Consider the following 20674-nt stretch of genomic DNA (forward strand, 5'->3'; position numbering starts at 1 on the left):
TAAATGTTGAGAATTGAGTACCGCTCAAGCCGGTGTTAGGGTGCGTAAGGGATGTTTCATTTATTCATTACCCCTCATGTACAGACTCAATCAAACCGAGTCTGCAATTCTCGTGTCATTTTGTAGTGATTAATGCTTCCGAGGGATCACTTTGTTTCCAGATTTTCATATAGATCTTATTCTGGCTGTACTTGTCCATATATCTCTAAAGTATCTTATGTAACGAATTAATGATATTAATTTTACTTCAATTCACTTAAAATCTTTGTCCAATCAATAACTTGCAAAGTAATAAGCCCTGCGTTTTATTACTTGATAGAGCCATTGCTGTTAGTCCCGAAGTGGCCAGTCGAAAATGCCTTATTAATTTTGATGTCACATAGTAACTAGTGCTCAAGACTTGGTAACTCGTGCGTACCTCTTAACTTGTGTGTACTTCTTAGAATCGTGCGCACGACTAAGTAATTTGAATGGAGAACTTAGTAACTCGTGCAAACGACTGAGTAATTTATGTGCACGACACCGTATCTCTTGCCTATCTTATTTATTATCTCATGTGCACTCCTACATAACTCATGCGCAAGACAAAATATATCGTACGCACGATTTGATAATATTTCTCCATAATATATATCTTAATAGTAGTATGTCGTCCAAACTTAGGGAGATAGCATGTGATTATCATCCATTGTAGACACCTGTAATTCCAAGGGAGAGAAATATGTATACGATACGGAGATTCTTACGAGATGCAGTTTCATCTAGTGCCCTGCGCTCACCAAAGATTGTTTTGATAGACAGCGGATAAACTGAACAGTATTCTCGCAAGATCTTACAGAACTATTTTTATAAGATTTCCGGACATAAGATTCCCCCAAGATTATGCCCGAGACTTGGTTATTAAATAATGCTCAGGACTTAGTAACTCGTGCGCACGACTTAGTAACTCGTGCCAACGACTTAATAATCTCGTGTAACGACTAAGTTACTCAAGCACACGACATAGTGTCTCCTGTGCACGAAATAAATAAAAACACACACATTTCCAGTCTGAGGCACTGTATATATATTAAGTAATAGCGTCCGCTATAATGTTGTTTTTTATTGATATATCTTATTGTTACCGGTTTTATCATTGTTGTATAACGGCACCCATTGTATCCTTAATGTCTTTATCAGAGTGTCTCGTTAAATATGAGGAAACTTATCATTTATTTAATGCGAGGACCACTCAGAAAAATTTCTTATAATCAAACAATATAATGATTTAGATAATTAAGATAAAATGTTATAAACAATTATATAATTACGTTTTCTATTTGAAAGAAGGACCGGGAAGAGTGTTGCTTTACTTATAAAAAATATCATTACATTACTAAATAGTATTTACAAATAACATGTTAATTATTAAAATCAAAGTAATATGTTTGAGATTATTGAAATTCAAGTAAATCCCGATGAACTTATTAAAGATTTTAACAAATGATCAGGGGTAGGGAAATAGAATTCAGAGATAGTAACAAAGCTATGGATACTATATAACAACAACATTCAACAGTGTTAACGCATGCGTAAAAGTCGTTTTTTTTTGCCAAATGATAACTAATTTCAAATATAAGAAATTGTTAGCAGTTGAAATTAAATGTAGACATCACATTTTCAGACATGTGAACCTATTCTCTCTTATTGTACCGTCTTTGCATAATCGAATTTTGACCACGTGATGAGTTGGCATTATAAGCATTAAATACAAATGCAATATGAATAGTTTTTATATTATAAAAGTCTAAAAACACAAACATCCACTCTAAAGCGCATTACAGCTCACAATTTCCGGTTAGCTGGAATTCATCGAGTCTTAACCTTTTGTTTAAAAAGGGTTGTCATGAAATATCGACGATACTGAAATAAAAATGAAAGAACGTATGTACGAATATAAAATCATTTATTTTGATAATGGACACATAAAATGTATTTTCTTTATATACGTACTTTTATAGCGAAGGCTGTGACCTTCATGAATATGAGTTAATTAATCATCAATAACAAGTTTTATGCAATGAATATATGTTTCGTACATTAAATAGAGGATATTGAATGTAAGTCAACAGATGATGAACAAGATTAACAAGGAAAGGCGGTTTTGGACGCATCCCCGAACAAAGTCTAGCAACACAGTTCCAATACTGAATTCATTAAACGAATTGAATAAAATGATAACTTTATTTTATTCAACGAGTTCAATAAATATTGTAATGAAGGTAATATATACGCATATAATATTCACTTTACATGATGCCAAAAATATTAAAAAGGTGCAAATTTCATTGACACGTTTATAGTATTACGCTATCATTTAGCGCGTCTTTACTCTATATTTGTATAGCGCAAATGACATCACATCAAAATATGCACGACCGTGCAATACCGTTAATGCGGAGATAAACAGCACGAGTATTATTATATAATGATTATTAAGATATTATGCTAAGTATCCTATCATTTATTTAATAATATTTCTTACATAACTAAATTTTTCTATGTTGCCGACACAAACATATTAGGCTATTGTTTTGAAGTATGCTAAACGTTCCCTAAACGTGCTAAAGAACCTTAATCAAATGTTTTCGTACGGGCCTCTTTTTAAAAAAGTCGGCATATTTCCATTTTATAAAACACAACAGTTTTAATAACGTTTTGAGATTCAGAGTGTGTTTTTAAACATTTCGTAGTAACTTATTTAAAATGACTTTCATAACTTTAGTTGCGTTTTTAGTTATCTTTGGAATGTATAGCTTTCATGTCTTGGAGGCTAAAGAACCTTTATGTTCTAAATTTGCATATGAAGAACAGCTTTTAGAAAAAATGATAAGAACTGAAATTAAGGTAGAAACAATGGTGAATGAAATTAAGAAAACTGAGGATAATGTCATCAGCACATTAGGTGACATTAAACAAACTGTTACGGACATGTTTGCAGACATGATGGGGAACATAACAGACGAAATGTTAAGGAGAAGTGACGAGATAAAAAGGAGAGAAGGTAAAATATAAACATCAAATCTACATGGTTAGAAAATGATATTTGTATCCTGAAAAATTACTGATAGAATGCGAAAAATGACTTATAACTTTAGCATATAATTTACAACTGATTGTTGTTTAAGTCTTAATCAAAATTAATTAATAGTTCGTATAGCTTTATTAAAATTGAAATGAGATAATCTGTTTTATGATAAATGCTTAAAAAAAAGATAAAAACACTCCATACATCGGTTGCTATGCTGACATATTTATCTAACATTTCTATTTGTATTTATCGTAGAATATGGCATACCTTTCATTGCCGCAAACGTATAATATATTTTCAGTTCGCTTAGCCCGTCTCGTTTCGAAACGAGACGTTAAATTACATTATTATAAACATAAATCAATACAAAATAAAGGAAAGTGAAAAAGAAAATCATGTATAAAAAAACAATAAAAAATAAAGTGTTTACATGTAAATTTTCATTAAATTGATTGATAATCAATCTCGAGCTGTTTCTATTTGTTGCATCAAAAACACTGCTGTATCTTAAATTTTTATGAAGATTTGCAATATTTATGGTTTTCGGTATACGCTGACTCATCATATCATTTTTGTAGTCAACTGATTCTCTGATTTTACTACATTCATTTTATATTGAATTACGTCAGAAAATGACTACCACGTCAGCCAATAAAAATTCTAAAAATTTCAATTTAAACTCAATTATAGGAGGAGAGCGGTGAAAATTGAATTAGAACGCAAGTTGTTTTTCTTCACTTAAGTTTTATTTTAGAAGTAACTCTACTGACTATGTAAAATAAGGTTTCGAATAAAGTTCCGTGATATCAGCAAAACTTTCTGCACTAGGTTCATATGTACACATAATAACATACATTGAACTTTGGTTACAGAGTATTTTAACATTGATATATTTTTTACAGAATCGTTCAAGGTTTCGAACAAAGTTTAGTGTTATCAGCAACACGTTCTGCATACAGTTCATATGCACACATAATGACATATATAATACTTATTAAACTTTGGTAACGGTTAATAATTTAATTTAATACTTTTGTTACAGAATCGTTCACGAAATTATTTGAGGAGACAAGAACAAACCTCACAAGTGACATGAAAGCTAAAAGAGAAGAGGAACTTATTCAACTTCAAGGTATTTTTCTCACTTTATATCAATGTAATGATAATTTTCAAAAACTGTGTTTCATAAAATTTTATTTGATTATAAGATGTTCATTTGGTCGTTTTAAAGTGCATTCACGTACTACAATACATCAATGGTCAGTTTGAAATATTGAGAACTTGTTCAACTAGCATGTTGCTGTAAATATAAACTGGTCCAACTATCGTCCTTAAACTTATTCAATAACATGTATATATACGAATTATGAATACAATTTATCATCTTCATTTTGTAAACATGTTTCTATTATAGCTTTAGAATATTATGTTTTACATTTTTGAATATATCCATAAGATATTTCCCCAACGCTAATATTATAAATGGAATGCCAAATTAAATTCAGGAAGTCTGGCTGTTCTTTAAATTCAATCATCGGTTATTGATACGCATTAAAATTCTTATGATTATATAAAATTACCCAATATACAAACAAGAAATAAATCATACAGAAACAATTTTAAGAAACACGTACTTACATCACTTGTTTCTATATCAGGAAAACTTGAACGACCTCCGATAGCTTTCCATGCACATCACGTGGCAGATTTGGTTCTTGATACTAGTGATGAGATTATAATATTTACGAAAAGTCTGTTTAACGAGGGAACAGGTTACGACACGTCAACGGGATTTTTCACGGCACCCGTTGGAGGACTTTACCAGTTTGTTGTTCATACATGTGCTTATGCTAATAAATATGCTTTTATTGGTCTGGTGTTAGAAGGTGAAGCTATTGCATTAGATTCAAACTATGATGGGAATTATTACACCTGTAGTACTGTTGGAGCAATAGTGAGAGTAAGATCAGGTGAAAAGGTTTGGGTCAAATCAACATCGTCAGCTTCTAACCGCCAGCTACAACAAGACTCACTAAGGATGAACACATTTAGTGGAGTACTTATCAATAAATGAAGGAATAAATCATTCAACTTTTGTATATGACATTATATATCTATTTTGTTACAAATATTCATACATTGATGATCGTCTGTGACGAATATTTTGATTACAAGTCTTCAAAAAGATATTATTTTGCTATGTTTATCAGTAAACATAAACAACTATATTGTCACGTATTTTCAAATAAATATGGCATGTAAACATTTGTTCTTTTTGTATACTTTTTTGCAATACTATTATTTTTACAATATTAACGGATGAATATCATGCGCTATTATATGATGGATACCCAAGTCCATCAATAGTTTTAACTTAATCCTTACTTTGAAACACTGTTCACCACCAAATGTTTGACATCGTATATTATAACTGGATGTTTAATATCCCATGTTTAGGAACTTTAGGAGGAAACAATGGGATGTACGTGTGTCTGAATGTTGGTGCAATGACAGATAATTCTTAATAAAAACATAAATTTAATTAGCAAATTTTACAGCAAAAAAAATGTAACAACAATTATAATGAAATTATGAATAACACATACTTTTTTGAAAGTATCGTTTAGAAATTCATATTCTTTTGTTCATGTTAATAATATTAATCACATACCTTTTGCGATTTTGCAACTCATTGAAACGTTCCAAGGCAGTTCATAAATTTTGACGTGAGGTCGTTTGCGTTATACAGAACATCATAGAACAACAGAAATTTTATTACTTGGTTTTACTTTGTTTGTGCAGTGTGGAGGTTGTAAAAGTCGCCCCGTACATTCAATCAGAGATGTTATATTTCCGAGCCTTAAAGATCGTTCAGCACGACATTATTGTTGTGCTTGTAGTAATTTAGGTATTTCTATTTGGCTTTTTTCTTGTTGGGTGGTTCCAGTATTCCTCACTTGAATACTGTTGAATCACCCTTAGGATTTGTGGCCTGCTTTTTAGATTTGTCTTTTGACGTCTTATCTGTGATATGCAGGCATCATAACCTCTAATCCCCTTTCAAAATTCCATTTTATTTAGTTCCGCCCATTGTTTTCTCGTTTAGGGCATACGCATTTTTTACTTGGGGACCATATGCAGCTTTTCATGGAATGGCACTTACGTGTCACATTGAAGGTTCCATGATAACCACCATATGAATACATCTGCGGATGTTTCAAAATTCAAAATTTTAGCAGTTCATAATAAATGTTTAGTTCTGCTTAAAACGGTGCTAGGGCGCGTGAACGGTAGTTTGCACTTAACAGTACCTTTCATGAACAGGCTCAATCAAACCGATCCTGAAACCAACATTTTCAATTATGCCGTATTGGGTTTTCTTTAAGGGATTGTTATTTTCTCTATTTTAGGAACAAAATACTCATCACCATATTACATATACGAATACATCATATATCATATAATACATAAATGACACATGCCATTGTAATATCGGCTTCATGTCTCTCGGGTCGAGAGCCCAGAAAGCAACACAGCGTATGTTTTATACGTTTATTCACTACGAGCGACTATTGCACACTACTTGGTATTTAAGTGGCTGATACAGAGCGGTTATGTAACATGATACATATATCAACATCACCATATATTGTATGGATACTACAGACATGAACATATCATGAAAATTATATGAGATTATTATTATGAAATGTGATAATGTATGAACACATCTGCGGATGTTTCTAAATTCAAAATTTTACTGTTTCACGTTTAAATGTTGAATTCTGCTTAAGCCGGTGCTAGGGGGCGTGGACGGTAACTTGCACTTTTCAGTACCGTCCATGAACAGGCTCAATCAAACCGAGCCTGCAACATTTAAAATTTTGCCGTGTTGGGCTTTCTTTAGGGATTCTGTATTTATCTATTAAATGAGACAGGAAATTACGTAAAGAGCATTCAAATACATCTCGTATAATGCCAAAGAATTTTTCTATCTTTACCTAACTTAATATAATTAAGCTACAATACATTTTTCTTATTTAAGAAATTCGGTAATGCCAATCAATACAATCCACAAAAAGAAATCCGAAGTTTTAATGAAAACAGTGATTGTTACAAATGAATAGGGATAGCTTTTGTAAATTTACATTTAACACATATTTTATCGTTTATTGCCCTTTTTTAATGTATCATCAATGACAATAATTGACTTCATTTCTGCATTATAAATGAAATACGTTGAAATTAGAATGATTTTTTTACTTTACTTTACCAAGACATAGTAAAGACGCGCTAAATGTCAGCTTTATACCTCAAGAGTATAAATTAAAGAAACATTATTGTTTCTGTGTGTTTTAAATAGAATATTATAATCGTGTAGCTTCATTACTAAATCTTCTGAACTCTTTTTTATACTCGTTAACTAGTTAAAAATTCAGTATTGAACCTACACTCATTCAATATGCTCCCACCAGGTCCAATGGGCCTATAAGTCACCAGATATCATATAATAATGTCGTCATTATGTATTTAGATATTTATTATTGATTGTTTTCAAATACAATTTGAGTTAATGTGTATATTACTGACAAACAGGACAGTTAAGTTATTGTAACTGTTGGTTTATTTTTGTTACAGTTAGATTTAGTTTACAAGTTCAGATCATCACAGTATTTGTTCGGGGTAATGAAATAAATAACACATGGGTTTGTGGGTAACAGTAGAAATATCATCCCTCGTAAAAGAACTCTTACCCTCGACTTCGCCTCGGGATTCCGCTAATTATTACACACCTTTCATGTGTTATACTAAACTCAGCTTATAATTAAATTTAAATGGAATAAATTGAATAAAGGATGAGTGTTATTTATGTCTAATATTACAAATGGAATACACGTATTTTGATATGCTTGAGTAAATTACGATAACGGTATCTTCAATAGTTAATGAAACTCTCACAGTAATTGTAAAAAGTGAATATGGCAATTTACAGTCATGACATGAATAAATCTAGATTACATAACAGTCTTATCATATCCGTATAAAATTTAGTTCGTCTTTCATAAGTGAATAGTATTTGGTTCAATTAGAGTACATAACAGAACGTCTGTGGAGATAATCACTTACAACAAATTGAGCACATGTGCTAGGAAATACACAAATTAAATGTTTTAATTTGCAATTGTCTGCAAGGTAAACACGTTTTTCGTCTTTTTCGTTGTTTGAGGGCCAAAGTCTACATATCATCTGTTCAACCATTTTTTCTATAAAGCGACCATTTTCTATTCCAAGTGCCAATATACTGCTTCTAAACTGGCAAAAGAATAAACGATCATATTTTGTAAGATTCAGATTTATGTAGTTTTCATATTCATTATTTGATCTAAAGGGTCGAAAAGTTCTCAATTTTGCAATAGTTTTGATTTCACTTGACTATTTCTCTCGATAGAAGTAAGTAATTCTATAACGTGCCGTCCACAGCGTAATTGTTGATCTACAATAAAAAAAAACTTCTCTTAATTTAATGTTTTCGACGATTCGTTTAAGGTCACTGGAACAATAGATGTCCTCCGGAACTCGGTACATGTGACTATTTCCCCCCGGTTAATCCGTAAGTACCAAACTTTTACCGTTATAGCTTCACGGTGCACTACCCATCACAATACATTATTTAACCTGTTGCGCTTATTTTCGAAATTGTAACTGTGAAAATACCATACTAATGCCAACTTTTGCAATAGTTATCACATATTATGAAGTCTGTTTAAAGTCTGTATAATTAAGTGCGTTTTTACAAAAACAGTCTAAGTTTCTTATTGAGGTGTATAAAACACTGTCACTTATAATCAGTACATCTATTTTGATTGTATATTTATTCTTAATTAATTAATGTTTGATAATTAATAGAAATAAAAACATTTTCTGTCGAATATTGTTGTGAAAACTATCTAGAATGACAGAAAATGGTCTAACTAAGAAAATGAATACAACCACCAATATCATTCATTAAGTCGTTTACGCTCTACAGACGTTAAAAGTGTTGACGTCACAATGTTGCACCAAACCAGCACAATGCTAAAACAATCAAATCAAGGACGCCATTTCAATGTCGCAAACGAGTAAAATTTCACATTTAACTTTTCACTATTGATACTTTGTATTTCGCATGAAAATTTTTAGAGTGAAATGAAATAAACAAACAAAGCTTTATCAACGTTTTCAAAATTCGTTGTTCTAAAAATGTTTCTACACACTATAAATTAAACGCCAGTTTTTTCTCAACCCACTGGAACAGCCTTTAAAGAACGTTTCTATTGGAAACTCTGAGTCGAAAACAAATAACCACCAACTACAACTATACACTGAAAATTTCCTAAACATCACCAATAATTTATGGAATCATTTGCAGGTAGACTAAGGCAAATTCTATATAATGTTATATTTTTAGTATCCCGACATACAGGAATCTACTCATAGAAACGTTACACTTCTTTTGCTTTCTGGCAATTTGTACATAAAAGTGATTATGTATTTTGAAGTCGAAATACTACTTTATGTACATTTTGTGACAAATAATTTCTCATTCAGCTCGGTCACAAGCATCTAACAAACTCTTAAATCATTATTCGAACTCCTTCATATTCGTGTGTGCCGTTTCTAAAGGGATATACATTTATACATTAGCATAATGTGTCTTATGTATTTGACGTATATTGTGATGCAAATTATTCTGCGGAATACAAACGTTTGATCTTTCTATTAATGTACGACAGATACAAATCTTTAAACTGTAAAATGATATTAACGTAGTTACACATTTGCACATCAAAAATGTGAAATTTACGCACGGAATTCTGTGATTTTACGCTTGAATTATGTACATTATGTACAACGATTAAATTATTGAAACAAATATGTTTGAACAGAATTTCCCATGAAATCATGGCACATTTCTTAACAAGCGTTTAAGATGAAGACATAGCTTGAAGGTCTAAGCCCAAGAATCATGACGAACTAATGAAATGATAATTAGGGTAGATAACATTTAAATTTGAGACATACATGTTTGAAAAGGTCCTGGCGGAGGGGTTTCAAATTAAGCTAGTAATATAATAGTATAGTATAAAGGTGTAAATAAATCAGTTAATAAATAACCATGATCATGACTGTTCTTGAAACTCATGAAAACGAGCAAAATAACAACATTTGCCAATCAGCAGCTATAAACAGTAAATTCAGCTTGCATACTATATATAAATAGAGGTGTTCCGATAGAAGACAAATGAGAAAAGGTCACGTATTATGATGTTCTTACACGGACATAAAATAGTCTCCATAAGAAACCAATATAGATTATTTGAATCATTTAAAGTAAATTAACAATAAAATAATACATGTATGATGTTCTAAGATGTACAATTTAGTTATGTCTCAATTTATCACATACGCTCACACTTCGCTAGTTACAAAACTTAAAAGAAGCTTGCAGTAATTCTTCAAAATTTTATTGTACAGTTTGAAATGAACTTTTTTTTTCTCACAAAAAAAACTAAAAGATGAAGGCCGCTTTAATAATAAATAATTAATTCTGCCTATACTAATATATTATGGCTGTTTTTGTTAATTGCATATGTGCAAACATGACCCGAGTTTTGAGATTTTATTTTCCGAAAATTTAATGTGACATGAAATGTCAAATGAACTATGATACCTATAAATTTTTCTCCAGTTTTGATCTCCATGCAGTTGTGCTAAAATATTCATATACGGGCCTCATATTCATACATACAATTTTTATAAATAAATAAAACAGTTTCGCTAAAGGGTTTAATCCAGAAAGCTTCTCAGATTTTATGTTGTAACTGTCTTCATCAAAATGAGGTTTTCACTGTTATTTGTATTTGTTATTGTCGTTGGAATATATAGTTATAATTTTTCTGAGGCTAGAGAGCCTGTATGTTCTAAATTTTCATATGAAGAACAACTTTTAGAGAAAATGATCAGGACTGAAATAAAGGTAGAAACAATGGTGAATGAAATTAAGAAAACTGAGGATAAGGTCATCAGTACATTAGGCGACATTAAAGAAACAGTTTCAGATTTTACGGACATGTTTGCGGACATAAAGGGGAACATAACGAACGAGATGTTAGATAGAGGTGATGAAATAAAAAGAAGAGAAGGTATAATAAAACAGTTATTTCACATCAAACTCACATTTCTTACAGCATATTAAACTTTTAAATGCTAAGTTAAAATAATTTATATACAAACTATTGTATGTTTGTGGTGTCTCAGTCAAGGGAGCTAAATGATGAATTTAAAATATATAATGTTAATTGAGTTACTCCCCTTGGCGTGACAGTTTCAAACTTGTGCTATATACAGTGAATGCACAATCCCCTCTTTTACATATTGTATTTAAGGTATACTGGCTTGATTGAGCTTAATTCATTACATTTTTTATGATTAAATAAGATGTTATTTTACGGTTCTACCAGTCAATTATATAGCACAATTCAATTGTTGTTGTTGCTTCTTGTAATGATGTATTTACATGAATGTACTAAAGAATTAGCTTCGAAATGGCATCCGTTCAGGAGGTGTGTAAAACATGTTAACCGAAACAGTTTAAATAAAATAAGAAATAAACTTCATACTTTGTGCATATTTCCAATAATGTATAGTTTAATTGGTAATTGTTTGTAATATATAAATCCATATATCTTTAACATTTTTATTGATTTGTTAATTTAAAGTGATAAAAAAGAAGTTTAAAACATAATAAATTTGCAATATTTAACTATCTGTAAGCTATATAAAATTTATAAAACTATTTATGTTGCAAAAATCAGATTTAATGTATCAGTTTCTATAAAAAAATTAATCTATACAAATACATTATTTATGTCAATGATATAAGTATTTAACAACCTCCCTTTATTCACACATATCTTTGATTGTTATATTTTATACTATATTGTTCATAATGTATACAGATGATTTTTTATTTGTTCATATAACATAAATTAATTTTGAGCATAATACCATAAATTGTCTAGTTACTAGATAGATCATTTTCATTTTATTTGATAAACTTTATAAGATATACTGATTGATAACGATGTTTCTACATTCTTATCTTCCTTTTTACAATTTCAACATGTGATTAAAGCACGTTTTTTTTCGAAATTCTAAATTCTGCTTAAGCCGGTGCTAGGGGGCGTGAACGGTAGTTTGCACTTGACAGTACCGTCCATGAACAGGCTCAATCAAACCGAGCCTGCAACATTTTCAATTTTGCCGTGTTGGGTTTTCTTTAGGGATTTTTTTATTTCTCTCTATTTTATCTTATTGTAATATTATAACGTTTCTTTTACGCGCCAAATGTGACGTCTATTAACGTAGACGTCTGTTTTGTACGTTTACGTCGCTTTCTTTATGTATCAACTGAGGAAGCTGAATACAGCAAAACATGTTTTGATACTTAAATTTGTGTTGGTTTTTAATCAAATTGTCCTATAAAAAATGACACATACGCCTTAAATGTCCATTAATTGTTTTAAACAATAACCACAAGATGTATGAATTACATTTATATTATCAACGCTACATGCATTACAGGGGAACGAAATTATAGCAGCTATAGATAAATTATGTTTGCGTACAGAATACCCTTTAACTTTGGTTAGATATTAGTTATTAGAATGTTCATACTTTATTACAGAATCGCTCAAAACATCATTTGAGGAAACAAGAAAAAACCTGACAAGTGACATCGAGGCTGAAAAAGAGCAACTTTTTCAACTCCAAGGTATTGTCACCTGTTTATACATCAATTGTGTTTGATTTCTATTTATCTACAACTAATCATAGCAAATTAAAATGTTGTTTACTTGACATGTTTTATCTTGGTATAATACGTGGCCAATGATATTTATAACAAACTACATTGTATGTTGATATTAAGATATGTTGCTCCATACGTAAATTTCTCACTCTCATACGACGTCCAGATGATTTTGTTGACATTCACACATTCAAGTTTGTAATTATTTAAACTCTACATATATTGGCCTGATATAAATATAAGTTTTATAACTAGCATATGCCCCTTGATTTAGATATTTGAGATATAAATACAAAGTATTATTTCTACACTCAGGAAAACTCGAATAACCTCCTATCGCTTTTTATGCACATCACCTGAAAGACGATATACTTGATATTACAGATGAGATTCTCATATTCGAGAAGTCATTCACTAACGAGTGAACAGGCTACGACACTTCCACGGGCTTGTTCACTGGAGGACTGTACCAGTTTTCTGTTCATACATGTGTTTATCGTGACAAATTTCCCTATCTTGGCCTAGTGATGGAAGGTAACGTTATTGCAGTAGATGCTAAATTTGGCGATACTAATTATGGTTGTAATACGTTTGGTGCAATAGTAAGAGTAAAATCAGGAGCAAAAGTTTGGGTTAAATCCACAGTGTCAGGTTCTAACTGCCAGCTGTATCAAAACACACACAGGTTCAACACATTTAGTGGACTGCTAGTGAATAACTGAATTAAAATCAACAAATAAACATTAATCTTAATAAAATCATTTCAGTGTTAATACCTGATGTGAAACGTACAACATTTTGGTGTTAATTGTTTCATCTGATCGAGTCTCATAATCAGACTATGATTTGTCTGTTTTTTTTTTATTAAAGTTGCATAACACCAGACGAGCCAAAATATTTAAAGAAAATCAGACTTTTGAAAAAAAAAATTAAAAACCGTAAAAGGCTCAAGAATCAAGAAGTCGGTAACATGTTATATGCGACAAATGACTAATTTTACAGTATTTGTCATCATATTTGACCACTTTTGGCAATAAATATGTGTTGTAAGTGCCGAAAAGTAATTGTTTTTTAAAAGATAATTAAAGATTGACGATTAAGATAAAATTGTTCGATATGTCTACTTTATAAGAATATACTTTCTATACTTAAGAGTATATTTTAGGTGTAAAATGTTACCTCTAGATATTTAAAATATACAACTAGTATGTTAGCTATTACAGATTGAGTCTGTATTATGTTTTGTATGCTTAAGTAAGACAATTAATAATTTATGTAGATACAGATGTGTAGAAAATCAAACGCATATTCACCACGGTAATATGTGCTGTTGTGTTATCCATCAAAAAAAAGAAGAAAACTATATAACTATTCAACTTAACTAAGCATTAATGATACACTTAAATATGTGGATATAGTAGAAGACAAAGTTGACATTTTATTTCATTCCAGCAGGACCAAGATATTCAATATAAAAGTGTATGGCACTTATATATATCGTCACCTTAGTTTATTATAATTTTAATAATATTTAATTTGTAATTGTTTATAATATATAATATTATAATATCAACTATTGTAAGTTTATATCACTATTATAAGAATACGTGAAGAATTTATACAAGTGTTTATAACTAAGAAGTGAACATGGCTCCTTGTGCCTGTAAAGCTAATGCACAAACAACCTTCAAGTAATAAATGCTACACTTGAATAGCAACCTTTACTAATAAAGTCAATGGGTTCATTACTATTATAAAATATCCTGTTATGTATTATATGAGCACTATTTCTAAACATCATAATTTGAATTGAAGAAACATTTGCATCTATTCTTTTTTTTCAGTTTTATGAATGTTTGAATCAGCAAGCTTGAACTTATTATGACAGTGTATAATCTATTTTGAAATGAAACAGAAATTTGAGGGAAAAATCGGATGTGAAGGCATATTAAAGAAGAAATATTTTATAAAATGTGTAGCCTTTCTTGGTTGCATAAAGAGAATTAAAATTGGCGGGGTTTTAGTTAACTAAGTAAAAGATATACTGATTACTTTTGATTTATGCGAAAATGTTCTAAGTAGGAAACAATTCACTCATAGAAAATTAATCAGACAAGAGTAGCATATAAATGAACTACTTATTCGATTTTTTTTAAAGATAAGTTGCATAAGTTTTCTTATCAAAAAGCATATGAAACAAATATAAAAAAGATAACTGAAAGGTAAAATGAAGCAAAACTGAATCATTTTCCAAACTAAAGAAAAGTTTTGGTTAAGAAGTAACAAATGAGAACATAACTAAGAAGACAACATCAGAAAGGAAAAATTAAAACAATAAAGACCAATATCCTTACGCATACGAGGACATGGCTGTAATGATTGACAGTTTTTCAATAATTTTATTTGGAATTCTTTCTTTCACGTTGTCTTTTGCAATGATTTTTATGTTTTATAAACTTTTACTTATTTGTGTGTTTTATCTACAAATGCTAAAGAATAAAATAAAACATAAAAACTGTTCACTGCATTTTACTCACATTTATTATTATAATATTCTTAACTAGCAGATAAATATCAAATGTGTGCTATTCTAGGCTGACGTTTAAGCTCATTACAATAAATTTGCCATATACTTTTTTTCAAATACAATTACGGCGAAAACGCTACTAACAATGAACTGTTCAGAAATAATTTACATTCATATTGTTTCAGACTGCAATATAAGTATTTGTGTATCATATTATTTCAATATTTCCTCGTCATAATAAATGATACCGATGTAAAGCCTCTAAAGATGTGTTTTTCTAAACATACACAATACCAGAGTTACAAAGATATAAATCGAAAAGTTATACAGATACATTTAAAGTATATGTATTTTTTAGAAGACTAAATATAAAGAATATACCAAATAATAAATTATCGCAGAAAGGTTACCATGGAAAAAAATCATTTAATTGTACTTGACGTATACTTTGTTTAGGATTAAATAGCTGGTTTGAATATCTTTATGTTAAATATAAATATGCAGTCATGCCACTAAGCAAACTGATTTACAATTAAACATGATTTATGCTGCCATTCATATGTATTGAAAATTGACAAATTTCAGTAAAATTATGTTTCATAGCATAATTATGATTGTGATTATGTAAGATCATTGTGTGCTTACCATTTTTGCCCATCAGTTTATGATTTAAATATTGTCATTTTAATAAAAGTTCTATTTCTCACGGCGTGCTACTTAAATTTCATTCAAAGTATTACACTAATATTTTTTAGCGTAACATTAATTAAATATAATCACATAGAACTAACAAAACACCTTTTTGTGAATAGTTGAAACTCGCGTATTAGTAGAAATTTTCTTGGTTCCTTTAGTACATATATTCCGGTGAAAAAAAAAACACTTCTTAATTTTGTAAGATGAATATATGAATCTAATTGAAGCACTTCCCATGTTGCCATCACTTAAGTTTAAGGGTGTTGGAAAGACACGCCTTGTTGATTTATTTTTTCTACACGATTTTCATAAAATGCGAATTTATTTATGACTACTTGTTCCAGATAAAGATAGTTTATAAACTATACGCCCAAATTCTTAAAATAAATAAATAAATGACGAAAGTAAGATAAGAATTATTTTGTTTTTCTTTTAATTATATGTCTAACTTTTTCTTCATAAGATAAGGTTCGGTAAGAGGGATTTAAAATGTTTTCAAGTTACAACTTGATTTTTTACAATTTACGTGATTATTGTTCGTATCTTTATTAATTATTATCAGGAAACACTGGAAATCAAGGAAATCAGTCTAAAATCACTTTATGTAACACATTTTAAAAGTTAAAAAACTACAAGCTCAGTCAACAGCTACAAGTAGTTTCCACAAAAGTTTTGAATTTTCAGAATGTAAGTAAAATGGGCAAAAACATAAAAAATCTAGATACAGCAATAATGAAATGTTTCCTCATTATTAATTATATTTAGTAATTTTTAAGTTTTGGTCCATTGATAGCAACAACCTCAATCGAAGTTTAAAGAGAACAATTAACTGTCTCTTTCAATGGCATTATTAAACCAATAATTTGTGTTAAGAAAACGTGTTTAAATATAACGGATGTTTCAAATATGTTTGCTTGGTAGCCTTTTACAAGTAAGTACTTATGGCATACTAGAATGACCAGTCTTCCGTTAACTTGATGAGTAACTTACTGTCCTACATATAACCATTAATCTGAATGTTATTATTTTTGTCTGGTCCTTAAGGATGATTGAATATAATATTTAATTGTATTGAAAAACGAAAACAGCTTAAGAAGGTGCTGGCGGGTGTGGTAAGTGGTTGAACCCATCAGTGTCTCTCATAAACAGTCTCGATCAAATCGAGTCTATCATTTTTCATCTGTTTTTTTCTGGAGTAATATCACCTTTCCATGACTTTTATGACAATACCAAAGAATAGTTATTTCAAAATCACGTATGATGAAACAATCGGTATTAAAGTTCAAAACATCATTTTTTTTATAACAAAAGATTATTCTATAAGATTTTGGCATGAATTGTATGTATTTCATTTCATAGAAACATGCTGATTTGTTACTAGTAGTGCTGTAACTTAATTCTCATTTGGGAGGTAGCGTTTTATGTAAGGAAATTTCAAACTGTTTGCCTCAAACTGTTTCTAATGGATATCCTTCAAATCCGTATTTCAGTGCATTTCTGCGAAACAACTATACTAAAGAATATATTACGGGCCTCATACTAAAATAACAAAGAAGATTTCCTTGTATAAATACAACAGTTTCTCTAAGCGAGTCGGATGAAGAGACTTTCTCAGATTTTATTTTTCAACTGTCGCAATGAAAATGAGGTTCTCACTGTCATTTGTGTTTGTTATTGTCGTTGGAATATATAGTTATAATCTTTCTGAGGCTAGAGAGCCTGTATGTTCTAAATTTGCATACGAAGAACAGCTTTTAGAGAAAATGATAAGAACTGAAATTAAGTTAGAAACAATGGTAAATGAAATTAAGAAAACTGAGGATAATGTCATCAGTACAACAGGCGATATAAAACGAGCAGTTTCAGATTTTACGGACATGTTTGCAGACATGAAGGAGAACATAACGGACGAAATGCTAAAGAGAGATGACGAGATAAAAAGGAGAGAAGGTAAAAGATAAACACCAGATCTTCATTATAAGAAAATAAATACACGTATACTATAATATTACTGATGTAATACGAAAACTGACGTATATATTTAGCATATAATTACTAATGATTGTTGTTTAAGTCTGAATTAATATAACTTAAAAGTTTGTAATGCTTTATGAAAACTGAAATCAGAAAATCTGTAATATGATAAATGCCTGGAATATTTAAAATTTATAGAATCATTACCTTTAAAAAAGAAGACATGTTATACAACGGTTACTTTGCTAACATATTTACCTAGAATTTCTATGTTGATTAAAGGTAGGATATGGCATAACTTTCATTGCCGCAAATTTATAACATATTTTCAGTTTGTTTAACCCTTGTCGTTTCGAAAAGAAACGTTAAATTACATTATAATAAGCATAAATCAATAAAAAAAATAAAGGAAAGTGAAAAAAATCATGTATAAAAATAACAATTATACAAAAGTGTTAACATGTAAATATTCATTAAATTGATGGATAATTAACAGCCTCGTGTTCAACAATATGCTAGTACGAGCATGAACATGTGTACAATTTATAAAACAGACATGTTAATTGTTACCCTTCTGTCTTATTCCGCCGTGTTTATATTTCTATTTGGTGCATCAAGGAACGCCGCTGTATTTCTTGATTAGATTTGCGCTATTTAAGTTTTTTTTTAATACTCCACATCTATACAAAACATGAATAACAGTGAACATTTATGTTAAGATGAATATACCAAAACAAACATATTTCCATGAAGGAAAACGCTGACTCATCACATTTATTTTTCTTATTAGGGAACATATTCCCAGATTTTTACGACATTCATTTTATATTGAATAACGTCAGAAAATGACCACCACGTCAGCCAATAGAAATTCGAAAACTTTCAATTGAAACTTGATTATACTCGTAGAAGGAGAACGAGTAAAATTGAAAGATATATTAGAATGTTTTCCTTCAATAAAGTGCTATTTTAGAAGTAACTCTACCGGCTATATAAAATTAGGTTTCGAATCAAGTTTCGTGAAATTAGCAAATTTTCTGTACACAGTTTATATGTACACATAATAACATACACATTTTGTATAAAACTTATTGAACTTATTGGTTACGGTTAGTAATTTAACTTTGATATTTTTTTACAGAATCGTTCAAGAAATTATTTGAGGAGACAAGAACAAATCTCACGAGTGACATGGAAGCTAAAAGAGAAGAGGAACTTTTACAACTTCGAGGTATTTTTCTCACGTAATGATAACTTTTCAAAACTGTTTTTCATAAAATCTTATTTGATTATATGATATTCATTTGGTTGTTTTAAAGAACATTCACCTGCTATAATAATACATCAAAAACCAGTTTGAAATATTAAGAACTTGTTCAACTAACCCGTTGCTGTAACTATAAACTGGCCCAACCATCATCCTTGAACTTATTAATTACATGTATTTATACGAATTTTGAATACAATTTATTATCTTTATTTTGTAATATGTTTCTATTATAGCTTTAAAATATCATGTTTTACTAATATGAATATATCCATAGGATATTTCCCCAACGCTTATGTCATAAATGTACGGAATTCCATAAACGACAGCCTACTGCTCACTGCCTACTGTTAACTGGACAGCCTGCTGCTCACTGCCTACTGCTAATTGCTTATTGACAGTCTAAGTCTATGTATGGATCAAATAGAAGTATTCCGAATGTAAACACATGTGCGCCCGCCATTTTGTTGAAAAAATCTGCTGAGGTAAACTTTGCGGAAAACAATGGTAAGTAAATTAAAAAGGATTATTTTATAATTAAGCCTAATAATTTGTAATTTCGAATTCATTGCAATGACTTGTGTACGTCCCACCATTGCACACTGCTTTGATTATGTTATGAAATGGTTCCACGTGTCTCTTGCACAGGTGATTGATAAATTGTCAAATATAGGACTCATTTTACGGTAAATCAACTTAATAATAAATTATTCACAAAGAATCTGTGTTCAATAATCAACATGGACGGGCTTAGCCCACCATTCCTCGGTTGAGAGGCGGAGATCTGGACCTTATTTTATTTAGAATTTCATAGTTTATTCAACTTTCATTTGCCAATGTAATACATTTCTAGATAAAGTGGTGAAATCACTGGTGAAATTTAGGCTAAACATTCTCTCAATATGTGTAAGTTCATTTACCAGATCACTTTGGTTCAGTTTTCATTGGCTGTTAGTAATAGCTTATAAATGTGTAATTTCTTATTTGATGTTATGTTATGCATTTTTGTTAAGTTGATTGCACTCTTGATAGATATGTGCTTTGAAGGTTAATTATAGAATCAATTTTATTCTAGTATAGAGGATGATAAATCTGAAAGAATCATTTCAATGGAGGAACAGCCTATACTTTCATTGACTTCACAGACAAGTAACAGAACCAATACAGCTGTAATTACAATGGAAGAGGAAAAGGACTACCCTGGAAGCATAAACAAAGACAAACCTGGCTGTATTTAAATTGTTTCAAAAACGTTTAATATTTCAGTGACATAAAGAGTGCAAACATGAA

The 20674-nt window shown here is 30.2% G+C and overlaps 2 protein-coding genes across 2 annotated transcripts; both read left to right on the forward strand.

Moving 5' to 3' along the window:
• The first annotated feature begins 2704 nt into the window (after window positions 1-2704).
• LOC132735817 (uncharacterized) lies at window positions 2705-5323 on the forward strand. Its single transcript, XM_060722820.1, has 3 exons — window positions 2705-3043; window positions 4113-4202; window positions 4729-5323. Exons 1-3 carry the CDS (start codon window positions 2746-2748, stop codon window positions 5142-5144), a joined length of 804 nt encoding a protein of 267 aa, XP_060578803.1. The 5' UTR covers window positions 2705-2745; the 3' UTR covers window positions 5145-5323.
• Window positions 5324-17759: 12436 nt separating this feature from the next.
• On the forward strand, window positions 17760-19365 carry LOC132735815 (uncharacterized). The gene is made up of 2 exons (XM_060722816.1): window positions 17760-18093; window positions 19259-19365. The coding sequence occupies exons 1-2, from the start codon at window positions 17781-17783 to the stop codon at window positions 19363-19365; spliced, it is 420 nt and encodes a 139-aa protein (XP_060578799.1). The 5' UTR covers window positions 17760-17780.
• The last annotated feature ends 1309 nt before the right edge of the window (window positions 19366-20674 follow it).

Source organism: Ruditapes philippinarum, unplaced genomic scaffold, assembly GCF_026571515.1.
Source record: "Ruditapes philippinarum isolate M1 unplaced genomic scaffold, ASM2657151v2 ctg4652_1_1_1_1, whole genome shotgun sequence".
NCBI lineage: Eukaryota > Metazoa > Mollusca > Bivalvia > Venerida > Veneridae > Ruditapes > Ruditapes philippinarum.